Source organism: Gracilinanus agilis, chromosome 6 (assembly GCF_016433145.1).
Source record: "Gracilinanus agilis isolate LMUSP501 chromosome 6, AgileGrace, whole genome shotgun sequence".
NCBI classification, from domain to species: domain Eukaryota; kingdom Metazoa; phylum Chordata; class Mammalia; order Didelphimorphia; family Didelphidae; genus Gracilinanus; species Gracilinanus agilis.
The window spans coordinates 249,912,968-249,926,863 of record NC_058135.1 but is presented as its reverse complement, the minus strand read 5'-3'; the positions used below and the strand labels follow the sequence as shown (position 1 = coordinate 249,926,863).

The following is a 13,896-nucleotide window of genomic DNA, read 5'->3' as shown; positions in this document are numbered from 1 at the left end:
TATATATATATATAGAGAGAGAGAGAGATAGTAATACCTAGTGAAAAATAGCCAGTGAGAGGCAGTATGCTAAAATGGAAAAAACATTCAGTTTGAATTGAATTAGGAGACATGAGTACAAGAAATTCCAAATGGGGTCAAGAAGAGTCAGAGATGAATGAAGCAAACGAATATGTATGTATATAAATATGTAAATATATATGCATCCACCAAATGTATATGAGTATAAATATATACACATATATATTAAATACCTCTAAGAATATATTATATTCAATTCTACATTGATTATCTGATCTGATCCTTGAAACAGCCATGTAAAGTAGGAAGGAAATAAAATAATCAAAACATATTTATAAAGTGCCTACTATGTGCCAGGCTCTATGTTAAGATTTTGAGATGCAAATACAAAGAATGAAACAATTTCTATTCTTGATGAGTTTATATTCTAATAGAGGAGACTATATATATATATATATATATATTCAGCATAAATTGACTCAGTAAGTACATATATGCACATGGAGTAGTGAAATGGAAAGTATCATGGGAGGGAGGGTACTAGCAATAGAAGAGTAGTTCAAGATATGTATTATTATTCCTGTTATGATGATGAAGCACTTGAAACCAAGAGAAAGAGGATTTTTCCAAGGTCAAATGGCTTTGGGGAGGCTGAACCCAGATTTCAGTACTTTTTTATTTTTTAATTTTTGGCTCCATCCATCTTCAAAATGGTGGCTTCCAATGGGAACCACGGCAATCTGTGTCTACCTGCCCTCTTTTTCTCTTACTCATTTCTCAGGTATTTGTCAGAAAGAGGTTGTCTATATGTTTAATTTTCAAGAATTAACTCTGACACAGGAAAATGCTTACCTGACTAAGACCCTCCTGAAACCCTGTTTAGAGTTAGTCTAGCACTCAGCAAGATCTATATATTTATTTAACAAGATCCTTTTTGAAGTCGATTATTCTAGAGTCCAGCTTATATCACAAAGGGAGACAAGATCCCCAGAACTCATGCAAGTGACCATTCTCTCTTTCAGGTTTGTTATTTGGAGTTCTCTGTACCTCCATGGCAGTTGCAGCATCCTTCATGGGGGGTGTTGTACAGGTATTGTATATGTATATGTGTGTGTGTGTGTGTGTGTGTGTTTTGAATTTATTAGGAGAATATAGGGCTGTTCTCTTGTCAATATACAAATGGATGATGGTTGAGCTAGACAGCTTTCAAAACTTTTTCTCATTGAGGAATCTAACTGGACCTGGGGTCAAGAAGACCTCAAATCAAACCATGCCTCAGATCCTTATGAGCTGTGTGACTTTAGGCAAGTCACTTATCTGTTATGCAGAGCTTAATAATAGTACCTACCTTCCAGGGTTCTTAGAAGACTCTAGAGATATATGTTGAGTGAAAAGGAGAGGATGAGGAAGATGGGAGAAAGGAAGGGAAAAGGAAGGTAGAGAAGCCAGAGGAAGGGAAGAAAGGTAGTCAGGGTAGCCTTCAGCCCCGGTGGGAAATTTACCTGAGCCCTTTGGAGCTCAATAAAACCAGGCTATACTTTAGGGATAGAATAGCTGGGTTTATTTAGGTTAGGAAAAGTTAGGTAGCGGAAAAAGGCCCCAAAGCCCTATCCTCCCTTCTTATATACTTTCCCCAGACACCTCCCACAAAGGAAGTAGGATGTGTCTAAGGAAGTTATGGTAGAGAGTCCTGGGAGACATAGTCTCCCAGGGTCCTGGCCATTCCAAAACCCACAAGTCTTTGCAAATCTTAAAGCATTCTATAAATGTTAGTTATTATTATTTTTTAGGATTTCAAAGAAATCTTATACTCTATAAATATAAACCACAAATACAACAGTGGACTTTAGATTCTACATTAATATTTTAAAACTAGAATGCTGGCTTCACCCTTTTCCCTTGGGTAGGATATTTTTTTGGAAGATCAATTGATGCTTCACCAACATTTCTGGGGCTGGGTTCCCCCCCCCCCACCCCTTCAAGCTGTATAGACAACTGCTTCATCAACTTCGTGACTCCCAGGTATAGTAAATTGGAAGGCAGTAAATTAGCTTCCCCTGCTATACAAAAGCAAAAGCAGTTTTGAATTAATACCATCAATCAGGAGAAAAAAATGCTAGGATTATTTTATTAACTATTAGTTGTGGGTAAAGGCTGACTTCAGTCCTGTTAGTCCACAGTTACTTAAAAATCTGTACCTGAATTGTTTTTTTCTCTTAAAATGAACCTTGGAAAACAGTGGCTTTAGTAACACATTTTGATGTATTAGTATTCTCAACCTTTGATCATCTTGTGGAATCAAGGAATCTCAGATATGAGAGGCCACCTTGTTTAATACATACTACAACCAGAAGCCCCTCTCCAGTTTATATAACATATGCATTCAGCCTCTGCTCGAAGATGTCTAGTGATGGGGGAATCCATGATCTCCAGTGACCCATTCCACTTTGGATAGCTCTAATATGAAAACTTTTTCCTTTCTATGATCTTCCTCTATGCAATTTCCAAGGCATTGTTTCTAGATCTTCCCTTTGTATCAAAGAAGTTTAAACTAAAATTTTCTTATCTATTATAGCCCTTCAAATACCAGAATAAAGTATGTTTCTTCCTTAATTCCTCCTTCTTGGGCAGAAGGATAATGGACATCCAAGGGTCTCACCAGGACCAAGCCCAGATGAGACATGATCATTGTCTTTTCTTTGTGTCTTTTGTTCTTTAGGCTGCCCTGAGCATCCATGGCATGTGTGGGGGACCCATGCTTGGCCTATTCACTTTGGGAATTGTATTTCCTTTTGTCAACTGGAAGGTAAGAGCTAAAATATCCTCCCTTTGCTAGTCTCTCCTTATTTCCCTTTGCCCTCAGGCAGTAGCTCATAATTGAAAGATATCTCTTTATAGGTCTGAGAAACATTTCCTTTAGATAGGCAAATTGAAGAATCCTCTTCCCTCCTTTTAAACTTCCTTAATCAAAACTGGGCTAGTCACTTGACCCCCATTGCCCACCCTTACCACTCTTCCACCAAGGAGCCAATACACAGAAGTTAAGGGTTAAAAAAAAAAAAACAAAGAAAAAACTGTTTAGGCTGAAGCCTACAATTCTGAATAAAGAGAAAATGATGAAAATTCCAAAGCCATCTTATACAAATACATTCATCAACTATCTATAGTTTTATATGTGCTGAGGACATGTAAGCATCTAAGTGCTCCTAAGAAAAAAGGAAAATAGAAGAAAGAACAGAAGAGAGAGAGAGAGAGAGAGAGAGAGAGAGAGAGAGAGAGAGGGAGAGAGAGAGAGAGAGGAGAGAGAGAGAGGATGAGCAGAAGCATTGGAGGAGAATAGGGAGGCAGAGGGGGGATTTTAAGAGAAAAAAAGGGAATTGACAGAGTCCTTGCCCTCAAGATGCTTATATTGGGGAGGAAGAGAGAATAGGAAGAGAAGGGGAGGGAGGGTGAAGAGAGAGAGAGACAGACAGACAGACAGACAGAGAGAACTAACAACTGAGCAGACATTTCACTTCGTCTAACCATTTAATCAATAAAAAAAACAATTTATTCAGCACTTATTGTGTTCCAGGCACTGTGGCAATTCATCTCCCTTACATTATAGATGAGAAAACTGAGAGTCAATGATTAAATGACTTATCCAAGGTCATATAGATATTAAGTGAAAAAGTTGAGTTTTAAACCCAACCCAGTAGTGCAAGATCTCTTAACAAGAGCAAGGAGGCTATCTTTCTGTTGTCTAGTAATATATTAGAATTTTACAAAGCATTGTATCATAACCTTTTTTTTTCTATGATAGGGACTAGTTCTAGTTCCTACTCTTGATCAAGTTGCTCTATCATCATAGGTTTAAAACTGGGAGGAACTTTATAGGTTTATTTTAAACCTTAAGGAATAAGTCCTCCTTCCTCCATCTCAGTCCTTCCCTTCCTCTGTCAGTCCAGGTTGATTAAATACACTTTATTTTGATCAGCACAAAGACTAATTAATAACTTACTTTAGCTGGGTAGACAGAGCCAGGCCAGTGATGTTAGGCACTGAAAGTAGAAGAGTTGTTCCAGTTAGATGAGCCAATACAAGTCAATAATTTCCCTTTCCATGGTCAAATGGGGAATGAATGATTGAGCTAATGAAGACTTGGGATACCCATAAAATCCTTAGTTTTTAAATTTCATAAGGGAATGTCATTCTTTTTCTAAACATTGACCTTGATGGATGGTCTCAAGTTTGGAATATTCTCCTTCCTCACCTCTGACTTGGAAGAATCCCTAGATTTTAAGTTCCTGGAAAGCAAGGTTTTAAGCTCCTTATCTCTTTTTTTTCCCCCCAGGACTTGGCACAGAGTAGGCATGGCCTCCTAGATAGGTTTTTCCCATTCACCTAAGTTGTTAGTTCTCTTTCCCTCATGAAATTATTTTGCCTATGCTTTGTATTTATTTGTATGAAGACAACCTTTTTCAGGGATGGCCCTGTTAAACTAGTATTGTTCTTAGAATATAGCAGTTACTTAATGGTTGATTAACTAAATTGAATTAACTAGATTTGCTCTGGGCAAAAAAAGGTAGCTGATGAAAGAGATGTGAATAACAACTAACAATCATGTTTGGAGAATGATGATGGTATAAGCTTCCTGGGAAAGCAGGTCCTCCCTACCTCTGGAAAGCTTGGTTCTTTGGGAATAGAGGTAATTTTTTACCTTCTCTGGAGGAGATAAAGCCATTCAAAGAAGTTGATACTCCTCTTTTTCAGTTTAAAATTCTTAAGTCCAAGAAAGAATAGAGCTTACCTGTGCACATGATGCTTTAAGTGAGGAACACATTGGCTTCTAAATAAGGCTACAGTGTGGGTGGGGTGGAGTGGAAGTAGGGGAGGGGGGAGATGAGAAGAGATGGGAGGGAGCACTTAGACTCCAAGAGACAGAAACAAGAATGTAATCCAGCTCCTCAACTCACCAGTTTTCAAACAATATTCATTTTTTATTCATTCTATGAAATGGCTTTTCAGTTTTGTCTAATTTCTTTTTCTTTCCTGAAGGGTGCATTAGGGGGCCTCCTAACTGGAATCACCTTGTCATTCTGGGTGGCTATTGGGGGGTTTATATTCCCTGCCCCGGCTATCAAGACCAAGCCATTGGTTTTATCAACAGACCAATGCATCCAACTGAATATGACAGAATCATTATCCACAGCACTTCCTCCAGTGATTGTTAACAGGTATATTCACAACAAAATGGCTTTGGAGACTGTAGAAGTTTATTAAAGTAAAGTATATTTGTCAATGCTAGGTTTGATCAAAAGATATTTTCTTTTCTCTGTGAAATATGAGAAGAGATTTGGAGGGAATATTATTTCCTCTTTCAAGAAGACCACTGTTTTGGAACCTCGATAAGTGGGCCAGTCTGAGCCACCAATCAACCTTGGGCTGATCATGGGTACAGCTCAGCTGAGAAAGGAGGCATTTTGGTTTTTGAAGGGGAAGAGCTGCATATAAAATTAAACCAAAAAATATAAATCTACTTACAGAGAAGAACCTTATTGGAAAGAAAGCTTTGGATCTGGTATTAAGAAAATCTGTGTTTGAAAATAGATCTTCTCCACACTCCCTATGTAAAATTGGCCAAATCACCTAACCCAGTGGGAACCCCTGAAATGTTCTATCAGGCTTTGCGACATTATTCCTAATCTGACAAATACAATGAGTAGTACAATGAAACTTGGAAAGAGTTGCCTTAGAAAAGGACAGACAGATGAGCATTTCCTTTCCTTTGGCCCCTCTTTAAAAAGTTTGCCCATCACTGGCCTAACCTCATCTGCCTCTTCCAGTTCTAAATTCTATAAACCAAGTAGTCCCACTGGCCACTTACAAGAACAAATAGGATTTAAGAGCAAAGAGTTGGGAATCAAGACAGATTTGCAATTTATCTGTAACTAATAGGGAAAGTCATAAATAAACTTATGGGTGATTACAGAGAGAGGAGTCTTGGAAAGAACATTTAGGCAAGAGAGGATCAGAGGAGATCCCAGAAACGGCCACATGTAGAAGGTTCAACTTTTTCTGAGGTCTTGAAATTTGAATTTATAAGTGCCTGAGGAGAAGAAGGACTACATTTCAGGCATGAGGGAAAACCTGTACAAAGATTCGGAGATAGGGTATCGGATACTTTGTACAAGGAACAGTACATGCTGGCCAATGTGGCTAGGAAGCAAAGTGCATAAAAGTGATGAATGTATAATGAACCTGGAAAGGTAAGCTGGTGCCATATTGTGAAGGACTTAGAGTGATAGAGAAGTTGGTATTTTATCGTATAGGCAAGAAGTAGCCCATTTTTGAACAGGAATCCCATGGTTAGTGTTTTGCTTTAGAAATAGGTCACTGGGGGCACCTAGATGACTCAGTGGATAGAGAGTCAGGTCTAGAGATGGGAGGTCTTGGTTTCAAATCTGGACTCAAACGTTCTAGCTGTCTGATTCGGGGCAAGTCACTTAACCCCATCTGCCTGGCCCTTACTTTTATTCTGCCTTGGAATTGACTCTTATTATTGATTCTTAGAAAGAAGGTAAGGGTTTTAAAAATGATCACTGGTAGCTGTATTAGAAATAGGATTGTTAAATTAGAAATAAGTAGATTAGAAATAGGAGTGACTAAAGGGGGCAATTCCAATATCCCAGGCAAGAGTTGATGAGGGCCTGAATTGGAATGGTGACCAGGTAAAAAGTAATTAGAGATAAGAGGAGGGTTGAAAAACCCATAAAAGTGGAACTGACAATACTTGGAAACCAATTAAAAAGAGAGAGAAAGGGTGAGTGAAGATAAGGATAATTTTGGAGTTGCCATCTTGGGAAACTGGAAGGATGGTAGTACCCTTGGCAGAATAATAGCATGAATAATCAATGAAAGTCTATTTTTTGCTGTTCTCTCATTTTCCTCCTAGAGAGTAGACTCAATGCTGCCCTTTATAGTGAAGTAGCTAAATCTAATCCCTGAGAATGAAGATAGTAACAAAGACAGACTTGACAATGTCACTTCCAATTGATTGTCATATGATGTTCTAAAATATAGTCCAAAATATGTGATAAACCAACAAATTATGAAACTATGTGGGCATTGTTGTCCAAAAGGGGGTCCAATGACATGCTCATGATCCCCAGCTAGTAATAATACAGATAAGCCTTGAGCCTAAGTGTCCTAAATCTCATATCCAATATTCTTTCCACTATTCCATTCATTTAAAGAAGATTCTGGTTTATACTAGCTCACAGGAATCATGTTTTTTCTTCTCTCACCAAAATTCCAGATTTATAACCAGGATAACATCATTAACCTATTTTTTTGGTCCCCCAATCTCAGTATTTCATCTTGTGCTTTGGTATGAATAATCTTCACTATCAGAAATGTACTCTTTCCTGGTTTATTTCAAACCTCATATCAGATGCTGCCTCCTTTATTTTTTTAACTGCCTTTTCTCCCCCAAAATTTCGTAGGTATTTAGTCATTTACTTGCTTTATTCCCAGGGAGAACATAAGCTTGTTGAGGGCAGGAAATGTGTTTTCCTCCCTTTTTATCTCTGTATCCTCAGGACCTAGGGGTCAGAAATGTTTGTAGGACTATGGTTTCAGATTTCGAAAGCCATCTTATCCAACCCTATCATTTTGTAGCAGGAATTCTTAACTTTTTTAAGGTTAGTTTTGGACTCCTTCTCAGAATAATACTTGAAAATGCATAAAATAGCAAAATGTATAGAGTTACAAAAGAAAAATCTATCAATTTTCTAAAAGTTCATGAACTCCACATAAAACACTGCATTCTCTCTAGGAGAATGAACTCTAGTTGGCATAGCATGTGTGGTATTGTTTAAACAGTTTTGGATGAAGAGAACTTGACCTTTGCTCTTTCTACTCCCTCTTTACTTGGAGTATCTGAGAGCAAGGAGGTACATTAGGAATCAATTATTTCATTTACCAAAAATATAAGGAAAGAATTTAGCTCCAGTCCCAGCTCTGACATCTTAATTGCATCACTTAATGTTGCTGAGATTCAGTTTCTTCCTCCATGAAATGGCAATAATAATACTTCCAATGCCAAACTATCTCCCAGGGCTACTAAAGCACTATTTAAATGAGAGTTAGGGGTCTTTATTTTTTTAATCAGACTTGTGCCTGCCATCTATAATTTATCATTTTGTTTTCTGGATCATTGAGAGGTTAAGTGCTAGTCTGCTACCATTTATCAAACACCTACTATGTGCCAAAAACTGTGTTAAGTTGCTGGGGATACAAATAATGACAATAAGTAAATAAAAAAATCTGAGGATCTCACAGCCTGATAAGAGAGAGAAGATGGAAACATTTATGTACAATTATGTATAATTATGTACAAAAAATGTATATACAAAATATATCAGAGAAATGGCCTAACTCTGCACCTGTTACTTTACCCACTGTGCCTTACTGTTACTCCTATTAATGCAACTGTGGTTAAATAAAGTCACGGTGTGTCATAGTATATAAAACCTGAGACTCCATGTGAGGAAGACCTGGGTTATGGAATCCTGCCTCAGACATTGACTACTTGTGTATCTCTAAGCACTTTGCTCAACCTTTATCTCAGTTTCCTCATCTGTAAAGTGAGGATGATAATGGCACTTAGCTCACAGGGTTGTTTAGATGATCAAATCAGATTTATGAAGTCCTTTGCCAAATTTAAAACACTATATAAATAATAGTTACTATTATTATTGGAGATTATTATTATTACTATTACTATTATTGACATTACTTATTAATATTATTAAATAAAATTAATATTAATAAATATCATTGATATTACTATTATTATTGTGAGATAACAATTTAAATACTATATAAAATCACTGATTATTGTTGGTACTTTCTAAGTCATGGGTTCCTTGCCTACAGAGTGAGTAGAGTAGCAATAGCTGCTCTCCCTACCTCTTGGGGTTGATGTGAGCAGTACATGATGAATGAGAGAGCCCAAGCTATTAGTAATAACTACTAAAAAAATAACCAGGAGATAAAGGAAGATATCACTTGCCAAATCAAATTCCATCAAAGGCTCTAAGGCTTAGCTTTGCTGACTGGTGAGATGCCTTGGGAGCCAACAGCAGGCTCCATATGCCTCCAGTTCTTTGGGTTTTGCCATATCCAAATGACTTCCACCCTTCCTGTGATAGCTGGTGCAGATTCCAAGGCCATAGCAGTGATCATTTCTCTATCTGTATTTCCACAGACCACCCTTGGCTGAGACTTGGTATTCTCTCTCCTACCTTTACTACAGTGCTGTGGGGAGCCTGGGATGCATCCTTGCTGGTTTCCTTATCAGCTTTGTAACAGGTTGGCATCATCCATCAATTGTTTCTGGCTCCAATCAAAATCAATTCTGGTTCTGGCAGAGCTGACCTTGTGCGCAGGGTGGGATTTAGAAGTGGTCCAAAGATTGCTGGTCAAAGGCTACCAAATAGCAGCAACTCTAGCCCAAAGTATCCCTTATCCTTACCTACCTCTGGAAACTCCACCTTCCTCTCTTTGGGAAATAGTGCTGAAGTTCTTTCCTAGGTGGTTTAATAGAAAAATCTCCAGTTAGGATTTGGAATAGAGAAAACCTGGGTTCAATTGTCTCAGATACTTGATAGCTGAGTGTGGGCAAGTTATCTAACTTGTCTCACTTTCCTCCTCTGTTAAATGGGTAAAACAATAGTAATTTTCTCAAGGGTTAAGGATCTAATGAGAAAATATATGTAAAGTACTTAGCCAGCCTTCAAATTCTTTATAAATGTTAGCTCTTATCTGGGTAGGGTCATAGTCTAGAGTTGGATGGGAATTTAGAGGTCGCCCAGTTCAATTCTTCATCTTACAGCTTAAGAAACCAAAACCCAGAAAGGGCAAATTAAACACCCCAGCTAGTGTTTGAATTCTGGTCTCCTAATGCTAAATCCTCTTCTTTTCCTTCTATTCTATTAACTATTAGCAACTGAATTTGATTTAATTAATCGGATTATTTCAATGACCTTGCATTACCCCAAAGGAATGGGAAGTTGGACTTGTAGATTTGTCTGTGGAGTGAGGGTCAGAAAATACTTAAGAAAGAGATGGGAAAGTAGGGAGAACCCTTAGACTGATATATATATGTATATATATATATATATATGTATATATATATATATATATAGGAAGAACAGAAAACATGAGAATACACAGAGAGGGAATCAGAGGAAGGAATGATCCCATTTGGGGTTTTCTTGGCAAAGATACTGGAGTGGTTTGCCATTTCCTTCTACAACTCATTTTACGGATGAGGAAAATGAGGCAAACGGGGTGAAGTGACTTGCCCAGCGTCACACAGCTAGGAAGTATCTGAGGTCAGATTTGAATTTACAAAGAGGGGTTTTCTTGACTCTCACTCCATCCACTGTGATACCTGGAAAAAATTGTAGGGTTCATTACTTACTTCTATTACCGAGGAAGGAAACTGAGCCCCAGAGAAGACAAACAACTTGAAAAGGGTGATAGAGTGGAAAATAAAACCCGAGTCTCCTGTTCTTTAGGCAAGGTCATAAATGCTAATTGGGAAATATTTTACAGGTCTGGAGAAAGGTGAAAATATTCAACCACAATTGATTCGACCAGTTGGGAATTTGTTTTGCTTTTGGTCTAAAAAATATAAGAAAGCATGCTGGTGTGGAGTTCAGCATGATGGCGACACAATTCATGTGAGTTGGCTTTTCACTACAGTAAAGCCTACAATTTACCTGAAGCTTTGCTTTACAATGGGTTGGAATCAGTTGGATTAACATGGGCAGCTGGGGAAGAGTCAAGCCAGTATAATAATGTCTGTTTCTCCCTGGAGTGAGGTGCCAATTTTCTTTAGCTTTCCCCAAGTCAAACTTTAAAATATGCCGAAAGGAGAATTCCAGGAGAATTTGACAATCACGAACTAATCCAAGACCTTTCCAGAGAAAGCTGATCTTTTAAAATAAAGAAATCAAAAGACTAATTTGGGGAAAAAAACAAACAAACAAACAAACAAAAAACTGTATCCACGGGTGTTTTCAACAAACCCACAGATAAAATGCAGCCCATACTGGAAGACAAGGGGGCTAAGAACTAGAATACAGAAATGTGATTTTAAATTCTGAGAGAAATTCTCAGTATTAGTAAGAGTTGTCTATTTTACACGTCAACTATAGAATGGTATTTTGCCCAGAAATGATCTACAGCATTTGTTGATTTCATTTCAAATTTACTCCAAAATTTCTCCAACTTTCCTTTTAGCTTGGGAGTATTCCATAGCTCTTAATGAGAACTAATTGATTCTGTCAAATAGTCAAGCCCCTAAGGGTCCTATGGCATCCTGGGTTTATGGAATGTTGGGTCCTAAGGTCTTTCCATGGGGTTCATCTTATATTGTGTCCTTTATGTGCTAGGATGGCACATACTGCTTTGGGGAGAAGTCATGAACAATGACATAACCTTTCGCTTTTATTTTCCTCAGGACAACCTTGAAAATGATAATGCCTGGAAACAAGGAACTGAATCTGCCCTGCAGAATGGGTTCAAAGACAACCAGGACCATCTCCCTGGCTATAATCCATATGAGAAAAGCTACACCAATCTGGCTGCTGAGAAAGTCACCCATTTATAGGGACTGAAAGCTGCTTCCTATCCCAATAACTGTTCCCTGCAACACACACACTGAAACAGAAACATGCTCGCCCACATTCCCTTCCTCTTAGAACTTGCTTTTGGGATTCTAGTTGGTTGGTTGAGAAGCACACTTACACTTCTAGGCAGTACACATTTCAGAAATGTATTTATGCTTTGTTTTTTGTTTTTTATGAATATAAATAATGCGGATAGGAGACCTGTTTCCCAAGGATGCTCTGCTTTGGAAGATACCTTCTTCTCTGCCTGTCATTCCATTCATGGTCACACCTCAGTGAAAGTTGGTTTGAGGTTCATCAAAATCCTCAACATTGGAAAGAACTGAGAAGCATTTTGCCCATCCCTCTACCAACATCCCTGACCAGTAGTTGCCAAGATGCAGCTTTGAAGAGTTCTAGTAAAAGAGCATTCACCCCTCCACTAGGCAGTCCATTCCATCACTAGACAGGTCTCATTGCTCCCAGTCCACATACATATATCAGATGAAATCTGTTCCCCTACAAGAGTGTGACTTCTACATGATGGCATGGCACCCACTGTGGGACAGAGGTGTTGGATCTGGAATTAGAGGATGGGTCCAAATCATGGCTTTTCCATTTACCAACTGTGTGAAGAAGGTCATTTAACCTCTCTATGCCTTGATTTCCTCACTCGTAAAAAAGAAAGGATCACAATATAATGGACTTTATTACCAGTAGCAAAGCAATAATCCAAGAACTATGGGAATAGAAAGGCAAAAGAAAAACACATGACTTATCACTTGTATATATGGGTATATGATTTGGGCTCAGAGCTTTAAAAGACTGCTCTATAGCAAAAATGAATAATATGGAAATAGGTATCGAGTGATAACATTTATACAACCCAGTGGAATTACTTGTCAGCTCTGGGAGAGGAGCGAGAAGAGGGGAGTGAAAGAAAATGAATCATAACCATGGAAAAATATTTAAAAAAATAAATAAAATTAAAAAAAAAAGATAAATTACACTTTAAAGCATTCATTTTGGCAATATTACTTTGTAAGTTATCCATTAATCACTTGTCATAGTAAACAAAACTTATAATAAAAACAAAAAACAAAAAGAGGGGAAGAGTATAGACTATCATTGAAATCTTTTCCAATTCTATAAAGTTATGAGATTGTAAAAGCCCTTCTCAGATCTGAAACTTGGAATCATGCCTGTCCCTATGACATCTCTTCTCCAAACTAAGCCATATCTAACTTTTTTACCACTTTCTAAATATAGTATTTACATACTAGATTTATTTATATATTATATATTTTATATGCTATATATCTACAAAAATATTTTCTAAATATAGTATTTACATACATTCTATTTAAATTGAGACACATACTACTTACATTTATATACTTTTTTATCATTAAAGAGTAGGGCTGAAGGAGTCTATAGACAGCTCTCAGTTACCACTGATTTCAGACTGAATTAGGGCTAAAATACTCTTTTACTTCAAAGCTCATGAGGCCTTGAAACATTTAGAGCCACTGACCATTATTAATAGCCTTTAAGCTCTTTTCTCTTAATTTCTATGTCATCAGTTGTCTTGGCCACATCAATGGAAACTCCAAGATCAAGTAGTGGGAAATATGGAGGAAAGTTATACCCTGTCTTTTTAGCATGCATGTCTGGGAGAGGAGAAGATGATGGCGTAGGATTGGGGGAGATACATATTTAAATATGGCAGATGTTTCTCTGTAGAAAATGAATGTTACTAGATCAGCGACCTAAGAGATGATGTCCTCCAATAACCCAAGCTTATAGGTGGGGAAGATGAGGCCCAGAATGGTTTAATTATCATGGAGGTCACACAGCTAATTAGTAGCAAAGAGGGAACAAGAACCCAGATCTTGTGAGACCAAATTGGACACCTTTCCCTCCATAACAGAGATGGCATACTATTACAGTCTGAACCATAATAAAGTGTAATTGGGAAATGTTTAATAAAAAGAAATAAAAATACAATATAGATAATATTAATTTGTGTTTGTCTAAATCAATATGTGACAGGCATTGGCTTCTGTTATACTCTGACACCATTTCTTCACATCATAGTATCTCCCACTCTCTATTAACTTACTGTGAATACTGGCTTCTGGTCTTAGCTACCGTGCTACTTTCAAGAAGAATAAATGAATCATTTCTATGAAGGGCTCTTGCAAAACTGAGTAAA

At 37.6% G+C, this 13,896-nt stretch overlaps 1 protein-coding gene across 3 annotated transcripts in view; it reads left to right on the top strand.

The window, feature by feature from the left end:
* SLC5A12 (solute carrier family 5 member 12) overlaps positions 1-11,965 on the top strand; it is a 36,672-nt gene extending 24,707 nt beyond the window's left edge. For 2 of the 3 annotated variants that reach the window (XM_044682357.1, XM_044682358.1), the window contains 6 exons: positions 1,044-1,111; positions 2,741-2,827; positions 5,059-5,237; positions 9,272-9,375; positions 10,624-10,751; positions 11,534-11,965. In XM_044682357.1, coding sequence (XP_044538292.1) covers positions 1,044-1,111; positions 2,741-2,827; positions 5,059-5,237; positions 9,272-9,375; positions 10,624-10,751; positions 11,534-11,683 — 716 coding nt within the window. In that variant the 3' untranslated portion in view covers positions 11,684-11,965. Of the gene's footprint in view, positions 1-1,043; positions 1,112-2,740; positions 2,828-5,058; positions 5,238-9,271; positions 9,376-10,623; positions 10,752-11,533 lie in introns of those variants that run through there. The other variant, XM_044682359.1, reaches the window with a different exon arrangement.
* Positions 11,966-13,896: the final 1,931 nt, after the last annotated feature.